At 33.5% G+C, this 11,376-nt stretch overlaps 1 protein-coding gene across 4 annotated transcripts; it reads left to right on the forward strand.

The window, feature by feature from the left end:
• Positions 1-239: 239 nt before the first annotated feature.
• Positions 240-10,089, forward strand: LOC113865011 (transcription factor bHLH121-like). 4 transcript variants are annotated; one of them, XM_027499312.1, is made up of 7 exons: positions 240-349; positions 4,244-4,303; positions 5,541-5,649; positions 6,859-6,974; positions 8,627-8,754; positions 8,848-9,315; positions 9,408-10,089. In XM_027499312.1, coding segments are annotated over exons 3-7 (867 nt in total). In that variant the 5' UTR covers positions 240-349; positions 4,244-4,303; positions 5,541-5,647; the 3' UTR covers positions 9,561-10,089. The 4 variants fall into 4 exon arrangements, 3 of the variants coding, with proteins under 3 accessions (XP_027355113.1, XP_027355112.1, XP_027355114.1); XR_003504946.1 differs by having other exon boundaries at positions 298-349; positions 8,848-9,635; positions 9,716-10,011; XM_027499311.1 differs by lacking the exon at positions 4,244-4,303 and having other exon boundaries at positions 302-349; positions 5,437-5,649; positions 9,408-9,877.
• Positions 10,090-11,376: the final 1,287 nt, after the last annotated feature.

The following is an 11,376-nucleotide window of genomic DNA, read 5'->3' on the forward strand; positions in this document are numbered from 1 at the left end:
TCCGTTTTTAAAGTTTCTTCCTTTATAGAATGTGTAAAACTTAAAATTTAAATTTAAATAATTTATTGAGAATACAAAATATAATAAATATTATTTTTAAAAAAATTAAAATGCTTAAAATTAGTTTTAACAAAATAGAATAATAAAAAGGAGATAATAAGGGTAACGAAACGACATCATGAACCCGTCGTTTTATAGAAACAAAAATGACAAGGCAAACGAAGTATGGTTTGGCTTTGCCTTCGTTTGCTTGAGAGTTGAGAAGGCATTGAAACAGAAGAAGACGATTCCCAAAGGAAATAGGCAAAAATCGAAGATAAGGATAAGTGATAGATACATAACGAACGAGGTAAAATCTCTCACCAAGCACTCATCTTTTACATTTATATGAATCCCTTCCAACAATTGATTCCTATTCTTTTATCCTACGATGTTGTCTCCTTCCAATTTTCCATCTTTTTTCGCATAATTGCCGTGGGATTTTGGTCTTGTTACTATGCTACCTTTCGGGGTTTTGACTTTCCTTATAAAAGACTGCGGATTTTATTGAACAATGGTAATTGCAGTCTCTGCATGCATCCATTCAATGTATTAGAGGAGAATTTTATTGAGAATTGAAAATAAAAATTGACGGAAAACCCATCAAGTTGTTTATAATAGCATGTTTAAATTTCATGTATTGGGGTCCAATTCACTGTTACATTGTGTGTGTGTGTGTCTGTGTGTTATTAAGTAGCCTTTATAGTGGATACTTAAAAAATGAAGGAAACTATCTCTTAGGAGAAAGTCTAGTGTGCTATTAGTTCAAATAACTTATCATTGGAAAGCAATACATATTGGAAAGAAAGCTGTTTGGGATATGATTAAGTTTGTGAAGGCCTCTTCTTTAAATGAGTTTAAATTAGAGTTAACCAAATTCTTAAGATACTTCCGAACATTATGTGTGCGTGGGGTCTTCTCAAGGTCGCAAATCAATTTTTTTTTTGGTAAGGAGTTTAGATAAAAGAATTTTCAAAGATTGCAAAGTGATTCTAGGAGAGAGCCTTATTGCACAACGTAGGGTCGTGGTCCTTAATGTTTGTTTCAAGATGGTAAAAAGGAACTCGACAAATTATAGATCTAAGAATCAAGTAGTGACTACTTAAAGGTGATAAACAATTTGATTTTAAGAAGCAATTGGCAAAAGAAGATACTTAGGAAGCATAAGGTAGTGTTAACCCCATTTGGGATAACTAAGAAGGTTGGGACTTGGGACAAGCGTAAGGTAGCGTTAACCCCATTTGGGATGACTAAGAAGGTTGGGACTTAGGACAGTTGCCAAGATAGTTTTGAGTAAATGTCAAGGCTTTGAGTTAAAAGATAAGGAATTTTGACGGTGGAATAAAAGTGTGTAGGAGAGTTAAAGCTGAGAGGATACTTTTTAAAACTTTGCATGTAAGCAATAATGCTGAAAATTAGGCAAAGTATCATAATACAAAAAATGAGACAAGAAAAGCAATGAATGAAATATGATCTAAGGCTTTGAAGAGTTCTATAAAGATCTTGAGACAAATAATGATTGAGAGAAAGATATATAAGCTTGTCAAAAGTAGCGAAAGAAAATCTAAAGATTTGGACAAAGTTAGATGTATTAAAGACAAAAAAGAAAAAGTTTTGGTTATTATAGATCAAGACATTAAAAATAGGTGGATAAATTATTTATATAAACTTTTTAATGATGGTCAATGAGATTATGTCAAATTAATGGAGGAAGAGCTCTTTGGTCCCTATATACAAGAACAAAAATGACAATCATAATTGTGTGAAGTACAAAGCAATAAAACTTATGAGTCATACTATTATGAAGTTATAGAAAAAGGTGATTAGGCATGAACTAAGAGAAAAAATTGAGATTGTAAAGAATCAATTTATTTTATGCCACAAAGGTCTACAATAAAAGTTATATGTTTCTTACAAATGTTGATAGAAAAGTACTATTATGACGAAAATGATTTACATATAATTTTTATTGATTCAGAAAAGGCATATGAATGTATTCCAAGAGAACTGTTATGGAAGACTTTGAAAAGGAAAGGGATTCATGTAACATATATTCGAACTATATAAGACATGTATGAAGAGGTAACTACATGTATGAGATTTCTTAAAGATGTATAAAAGCATTTTCCTATCGAGATAGTTTACATTAAGACTTTGCCTTAAGCCTTGTTTAATCTAGTCTTAGATATGTTTATGAGTGATATACAAAAAGTTATCCTTTAGTGCATGCTCTTCATGGATAATATTAGTCCTGGTTGAGGTATCAAAAAAAGAAATAAACTTTAAAGTTGAGTTCTAAAGGGAGACTCTAGAATCTAAAAGTTTTTGCTTAAATAGAAGTATAACAAAGTTTATGCATTACAATTTTGACAAAAAATAAGATGAAAATCATGTGTTAGAAGTTAAAATAAGAGATGATGTTATACCACGTCTCCAAATTCAAGTACTTGAGATCAATTTTACAGAATAATAAAAAAGTTAATGAAGATGTTATTTATAAATTATAGGTTGGAATAAAATAGAAAAATACATTGAGAGTTATTTCTGACTGTAAAATATTTATCAAGTTGAAAGGGAGTTTCATCATATAGTTATATGATCAACTATCATATATGAGGGGGAATGTTGAGCCTTAAAAAACACAAGAAAAAAGTGAGAATGACAAAAGTGGGACTGTTAAGATGGATGAATGATCACATAAAAAAGGATAGGATAAGAAATGATTGTATACATAGAAATATTAGAGTAATACCTATAGAGGAAAAGATGACAAAAAATTGTTTAAGGTGACTTGATTACATGCAAAGGCCACTGGAGGCACAATGAGAAAAATAAATGGCATGACTTTTAATCTAATAAAAAAAGGGCAAAGAGAGACCCAGAAGAACTTCAAAGGAAATTATGAAAAGAGATCCAGTGATAAATAATATTTCAAAACTTTGGTTTTTGACCAAGTTCATAACATCGAGTGATTTATGTAGTCAACCTCACATTGTGGGATAAGGCTTGCTGCTTGTTATTGTTGGTGAACTTGAAAGTGATTGGGAAGTGTGCACTAATTGATCTTTATCACTTATTTTACCGAAGAACATGTGTCGCAGTGTATGATAGGACTTTAGTTACTAACTCAAATTCTATAGTTTCTACACAATGTTACCATCCAATTGTTCTTAACTTGGAAATGGAAAGTAGTCTTGATAAAGGGAGAGTATTGGGAGGATAAAGTATGCCTCCCCACTCACTTCCAAAAGGATAGGAGAAGAAAATATGAAACTTCCCTCAATCCCTCCTTAGATAAATTATTGCATGTGTTGAGCGTGTGTCTAGATAATGTGTCCACCCTCCACCCTTTATATTGTAATTAGTTAAGATCCTCTTAGAGCAGATAGTTCGGCTTCATCTGATGTTGATACGTAATGTGGGTACTCTACTGTTTAATTTAATTCGTAAGTGAGCTGAAACTGAATGGTTTGCTAAGCTTGGTGGGAATTGAAGTGGGACAAGTTAGATGTATGTTTAACGTTTACTGCTTAGGGTTTGATTTGCACTCTGCTGTTTGGGGCTTTTAGCACAATAATAAAAAAATCATTAAAAATATTACCTTCTCATAGATCCAGTTTGGTCATTTGAAACAAATGCAAACATTGGTCCTCCTTTGCCCTCTTGAGATATTATGGAGGAAAGGACAAGGTTGACCATATGGAATTAGTTGAATATAACACACATCATTCATTAACATAGCTATCTGCTGTTTATCCAAGTTTCATCATGTGAACATTCATGTGTCCATTCCTAGAAAATCATATGCTAACCCAACACTTCAAAAAATAAAATCATTAAAGGTATATATTCTTTGAAACTTTAATAAAAAGCTGTTTTATGTAAAGTGATGCAAACCAAACATGTACAATGAGCAATTGATTGGCTATACAGTGGGAGATATCTGAAGCTGTATGTTTTGATTAACAAAATTTTTTATTCAACTTCAGCTAGCTATTTTGTAATGTAACTCCAAGCATTTATGTATGGATCTTTTACTGACATGTGCAGAGTGTATGTATAAGATCAGAATGAAAACAAGTCAAGTCTCCCAAAAGAACAAATAGATGAGGAATTTGATTTAACTTGATTTCAATAATCTTGAATCTAAACATTGATATGTTACTTTTGGAAAATTAATTTTTTTGGGTTGCTAACTTGCAAGGTTATAAAATGATGTTCAGAAGTTGAAGAATTAGTTGGATGAGAAAGAGGCTAGGCATAAGTAAGTTTTTGTCATAGTAATTTATTTGTTCTTGTAGTTTTAATTTGTTATTTATCTTGCCATTTCAATATTTTGCTTGGACTTTGCAAAAGTCAAAAGAAGTATCTTCATGAGTAGATGCTTGTATAGACATTTATCTCTATTTTTGTTTTAGTTCTCCTAGAGTTCTAGTACTGAGCTAATACATTTTCAATTTTGATCTGGTTTATTTTGCTTTATTTGAAAATAATATTGCATGATTAGTTTAAGCATTGATGTAAGTGAAATAAAGTTATATTTGGAAGAGCTTTCTTTCAACTTCTGTTACTCTTCTAAGGTGGAGGGATAAAACAAAATGGATTTTGACTTATATGACAAATTATAATAGCACAGAATATGATCAATGAAAATGGGCTGTAGGATGAAAAACACTGAAAAATTATGGTTAAACAGTTTGGGTTTGTAATGCCACGCACTGTGCTACCAAACAAAAGAATCTTAAACGAAGTTATTAAAAGAGACCTTTTGATTAACCAGATTTCTAAAAATTTAGTTTTTAATCAAGTTCAATGGTGTTGTGTGATCCATGTAGCCGACCTCACCTAGTGGGATAAGTCTTGGTTGTTGCAGTGGTTGTTATTGAATAATAAAATGCAGTCATTTAAAATATTAAGGTATCTTAGACCTTACTTGTTTTGAACATTATGGATTGCTCTCTGCATGGTTTGCCTCAAAATCAGGCATTATTCAAAACTTTGACTGCCATCATGAGCCACATAGAACTGCCTTTTAGGTCTGATATATCAAATTAATATATGCATAGTCTTGGAAGGTGTTACCTAAAGTGTGTTTGATACATGCATCATGACACTTGATGGTTTGAATTTCACCTGATATAGGGTTGAACAGACTTTTCTTTCCATTTTGCTTCATCTAAGGAGAGGAAAAAAGGTTAAAATGAAATAGAATAACACAGCCTGATGATCTTCATAAACCTGACCAGGTGGTGGAGATTACCAAAGCCTTAAATAGTTAAATGGTCTTCATTCTCTTGACACAATGATTTTCCCAATAAATAGATTATTGTTATTATTATTTCTCTTTTTCATTTTTGTACTCTAAAGTTGTTCTGATTCTATTCCTATTGTTGTCAGATTTCCTCCTTAAATGGATACACTAAGAGATAAATAACACTGGTGTGTTGCCATCCGTTGTTTTATTGTTAAATAATGATACTCTCAATCAACTTCTCTTGCAGCTATAATTGATCTTGCTTGATCATAAAGGAGAGGTCATCTGCAATTCAGAATTTTTGCAAGTATTGTTTGCACCCAGTCTGTAGATTTTTCCTTGTAATAGTTGGTTATGTAAGTTTCTGTGGTTCCTTTATGTTTTCTTAATTTCAAATAATTCATTGGTATTTTTGTCTTTGAATAAAATAATATGCCATATAGTGTATATTGGTCTGTGATTGTGTGCTTCAGGGAATGAAAAGATATTAAGCAGTTTTTCATTAAAGAAAAAATATGGCTTTATCAATATTACTAATTGAATTTGACCTCACCAATACTCACAGGTATAAAAATAAGCATCTTTTTGAAAGTATTGCACAACCGAAAAAACGCCCATCATTTTCATAGGCAATATTGAACTGGTTACAGACAGAACCAGTTGTCATTGTTCTTTAACAAATTTTTGGACTGGTTGGATAGAAACATTAGTCTAAGCCACTTCAGAGGTTAAAACCGGTTCTAAATTGGTTTTAAAATGGTTCAAAGGTTGAAGACTAGTTTTGGACCAGTTCAAACCAGTTTAGTATAGTGGCTAAGATTGATTTTTCATACCAAACCAAATTGTGCCCTCCTCTAATTTTGGTCGTCCCTCCCTTTGGAAAAATTAATCTTTGCATCCAATACCCACAAGAACGGAAGCCCCAAAATTATATTTATCCCAAATGAGTGTGCTTTGATGATAAGGGTATTCTGATTAGTGTTATGATATTTATGTTGGAAATTCACTTGGTTTACGGACAAGAAAAATCAATGAGCTTGTCATTGTACTTGATACAAACTTCAATGATTTATCTCTTTATAAGAACATTTTACTTCAAGTTAATACAGGTGGATCCACGTTTACTTCAACACTACTAGTTATAGCTTCTACATTGGATCCCCGTTTACAGGCCTTCTAACATGTTTCAAAACAGACACTATATTGACATTTTCATATGACCCTATTACCCCTCAAGCAGTAAAAGAACAACACAAACATAAAAATAAATGCTTTAAAGAGTTTCTAAATAAGGTTCTATGGGATTTTAACCTTATAAGTGCCACCTGATTTAGTTACTTAGAAAGTAGGTTATATTTCTACAAAATTAAATACCTCATCTAAAATGTGTTCGAATAAAATTTTAAAGTCATGGCCTTTTGATGTAACAAAGATTAACTCTTGAAGTAAATTACTTCCATTATTTTGATAATTTTGGTTTTTCTTGTTCTCGAATGCTGAAAGCAATGATTTAACTTTTGATTAAATTATTCTGCTTTTTGGAACATATGTATCTACTGCCAAAGGCCTGAAGTTGAACAAATGGATTGTGCAGCCGCGAGAAAGACACAAAAGGCTGACCGAGAAAAGTTAAGGAGGGATCGACTCAATGAACAGTTTGTAGAACTGGGTAACATTTTAGGTAAATAAAATATCACTTTCTCAACTTGGTAATTCGTAGTTGCTAATATTTCCATACTATAGAACCGCTAGAGGAATTCTCATAAAGAAGCTCTGATTGCAATAAGAAAATGCAGAAAAATATGGCTGCTGAAGCAGTGTCTCCTCTGGCATGTGACAACAGCAACCCCAAATCTATGGGAATGATTTTACCCCTCTACAACCTAAATGTTTGACCTGAATCCAGATCTGGCAGAACCAAAGACAGAAATCAACAGAAGAATAAAGGGTGAAAAAACGTGTATTATCCAATTAAGAAAAATTCAGTGGGATAGAATACTGCCACAGAGCTTGGCTTCTACAGAGAGCTAATGCTCTCCATCCATAAACATTTTAATGATTCACAAAGATACCCCCTCGTCACACTTCTCTCCTATTTGACAAACGTATCCCCCGCTAATCAGTAACTAACGTCATCCCATTCCTTTCTCTCACTGCCTGCTCACCAATCCCTTCTGCTCCCTATTTCTTCAAATGCTCTAAATTTCCAAATTTTGGGCCCATGAGACATTTTCTGAACTGATACAAAGTCAATCCAAGCGCAGAACATTAAGACAGTAAACATAGATGATGAAGATAAAATAGTATGTATATTATTGAAATGAAATGATTCAATAGGGAAAACCATTGCTGCCCAAAGCCAAGCTCTTACAGAGAGCAATTGCTCTCCATTCATACTAACTGACTGATTCTCCAAGATACCACTCTCCCCACTCACAAAACACCTATATGGACACGCACCTCTCCACCCCCCAATAACTAACACTTTCTCACGTTGCCAGCTCACTACCCTTTGCCACTCCTTCTTGGTTTCTCTTAAGAAAAACCCTCCAAACTTTGGGCCCATGGGACAATTTCTTAACCCACTCTTTCTGTTTTTTTTTTAACTCTTTGCTATATAATATTTGGCATAGGCTTCTCTGGTCAATATACCCTCCAGACTCATGTAAATATTAGGATTAGACTCCTATATAATGTAATCGTAATATAATTACTCAGTAGAATTGATCTCAGCTCAGAATTTCCAAGTTCCATCGAAGTTGAAATCATTTTCAATTAAGTTTCATCCTTACATATTATTCTACTAACTGTCCTCCATCAAGCCACATTGGATAAGAGATCAAAGTACACAGTTCTACTTCATACATTCTAGAGAGTGCATCAGCTCCTCTATTTTCAGAACCAGGTTTGTAGATGATGTCAAATAGATAACCAAGCAGTTTGGCTGCCCAATTTTGTTGACCCATTGTCGAAACTCTTTGCTATAATAGTTGGCATAGGCTTGTCTGGTCAATATACACAGTGAAGTGCCTCTCTGGCAAGTATGGACGCCAATGCTGCAGCCTGCAGTTGTCATTAAACTAGAAAAGGAAAAAGTTTGCTTTGGATTTTCAAATTTGTATAACTTCAGTTCTTAGAGTTTCCATTATTTTAAACATGTAGTGTAGCATAGGTTACCTTAGTTTACATATGCTGATACTTTGTACCAATGTGTTAGTCATATGCCTATTACTACTTTACAATATATCCATGTGTTAGTCATTTGATGCTATGAATTGATAAAACAGAAAATTTCTTGAATCACTCTGAGCCTGTGGTGATTCTGAAATGCAGACCCTGATAGGCCCAAAAATGACAAAGCAACCATTTTAGGCGATACAATTCAATTGCTGAAGGACCTTACTTCTCAAGTTAGTAAACTCAAAGATGAATATGCTACACTAAATGAAGAATCTCGTGAGGTAATGCTTTCTCTTCATGCTTTAGTGAATCACCTTGATAATTTTAGGAGTTAAATTAATAAAGGAAATAATTTTACTTCATTTAATTTTTAGTTGACTCAGGAGAAAAATGATCTGAGAGAAGAGAAGGCATCTCTAAAATCAGATATCGAGAACTTGAATAATCAGTATCAGCAGCAGCTCAGGACTATGTTTCAATGGACTGCAATGGATCATTCAGTTATGATGGCTCCACCATCTTATCCGTATCCAGTGCCAATGGCAGTACCTCCTGGTCCAATTCCCATGCAGCCGTACCCCTTCTTTGCTAGTCAACATCCTGCAATCATCCCTAACCCCTGTTCAACTTTTGTTCCTTATTTAGCCCCCAATACTCTTGTTGAACAGCAATCTACCCAGTTTGTATCCCCACCAATTCATCCAGGTAGTCGATCCCATGTGGCAGGTAAACAGGAGTCCAAAAGCAAATCATCCAGTGAGAGCAAGGCTGAAAAAAATGATGATTCTAATGATGTCACTACAGACCTCGAGTTGAAGACTCCTGGGTCTTCTGCAGATCTGGTTAGTCCCATTTTCTGAGGAAATCTTGAAACCAATAGCTGTGATAGAAGAGATACTGGATTCAAGTGGTGTTTGTGTGTTGGGTTTTGCAGGATTTATCATCCAGACAAAGAAAATCCAGCAAGTTGTCTAGGAAGGAAAGCAGTTGCACAGAAGAGAGTTCGTTAGGTAGGTGCTCTTCATCACGTAGTGTTCAGGATAGCTCATCAAGTAGTGTAGTTGCGAGCAGGAAGGGTAATGAATGAGAGAGGATTATTGTGCCTCTTGAAGCCACAATGAACTATGAAGTTTTTCATTGTGCATCTGCTGCAACTCTGGAGGTACAAGTCGCTCTGTTCTTATATAAAAAAAAAAACTCACCTATGTTATCTCTTCCTGACTACGAATTTATTCTAAACAGGTTGAATCATAAACTTCTCGTAGTAGAAAAGTTTAGTAGGTTTGACTGTTAAGTTTGTATTTCTTGTAAAAAAATTGAAATTGCAGTTGGAAAATCTGTAAGTTGATCAGTGTCGCTAGTGTGTAGGTTTGTAAATCCCCTCCCCATAAGCTAATGATTTGTATCATGTAACATATCACATGGGGCCATGAATCATGTGATACATGCATGAACCAGTATCAATGCAATTCCTTATCATTGATACAAATCACTCAATTCAGCAATTCATTATTTATTTAACTATTCCATCTATTCTCATCAAAGAAATTGGGAAGTCGAATGATAACTGATGAATGAAAAGGAACTGAATAAGTACTGCTGATTGCACTTTAGTTTACCTGATTATTTCATTGTTCTGTTCTCATTCTTATAAAACAAGGCTTTACACTGATGCAAACCGGTTAAACCAACAGTTCCATAAAGCAATTCAAGCAAGGAAAACTGAGAGAATATTACTGGTATTATTTGATATGAAAAGGAAAATCAGTAGAATGAGTACTACTGTCACAGAACTGGGCTCCTACAAAGAGCTAATGCTCTCAATTAGCTCCCCATGGATAACCAACTTCTGGATTCTGAAAAGATACCCCTCTTTCACACACCAAACCCACTGACGGACTTCTCCTTACTCTGCTAACAAAATCTCTTCTTTCTCTACCACGTCAATTTCTTTGCCTATACATTTCTTATTTCTTCTAACTATTTATAGACCAACTGACTCTTTGAACCCATATTCTCGTCCACGATCCTAACATACAGATTTTATCATTGTGTTCTATTTGACTATTCCAATCGTTACTTTTATTTTAAAACAGGCTTCCATTCAGTCACTTTTATTTGGCTCCTAAGGCAAAGAAAAATGTGAAGGATGTGACCTGAGAATACTTTATTGTTCGACAATAGATTACATGTCAAATTTAATCATTGTCCAATGTCAACAATGTGATTGTGCATTTAAGATGAACTATCACTTATGAGTTATTTATGACCTATTTATTCATTAGTTTATATGAAATGATAGCATAACTCAATTATGAGTTATGATTTTACTGAGAGTTATGGTTAGCTGTATTTTAAAATTATTATATTGAGCATTATGTATCATTTATATATTTTTGAAATTACTTTTCTTTGTGACTTTGAATCGTAAATGAATCTTACGATTCACTATTCAAATATTAACTTGCCAACTTTGCATGTCGCATTGATTTGATTATCTTGCCCTTCACCTTCAACCCCAAATTTTCCCATAGGACCGTGCTCATTGTGACTCTCAGAAAAATTAGTAATATAATATTTTTTTCAATATTTCTCTTCAACACTTTTTTTTAGTCTATTGCACTTGAGTCTCACCAAAGAGTATAAGCTCAGGTTATTTAGTATCATTTGCATAAAGTTTGAGGTTAGCCAGACCAAAAATTGACACATTAAAGACACAAGAGATTATGATTTAAAATTAACATAATAAAGTGTCCCTATCAAGAGCACAATTTTAAGTATAAATGGAAGGCATGATTTTATGAGACGAAATATATTTGTTTATGTGTTGCTGTGATTAACAAAATATAGAAGTATAAAAAAGATTTATCTCAAAGAACTGTACTGAGGATGCAACAGCAATC

The sequence above is a fragment of the Abrus precatorius genome, unplaced genomic scaffold (genome assembly GCF_003935025.1).
Source record: "Abrus precatorius isolate BTA unplaced genomic scaffold, Abrus_2018 Scaffold4, whole genome shotgun sequence".
In the NCBI taxonomy this organism is placed as follows: domain Eukaryota; kingdom Viridiplantae; phylum Streptophyta; class Magnoliopsida; order Fabales; family Fabaceae; genus Abrus; species Abrus precatorius.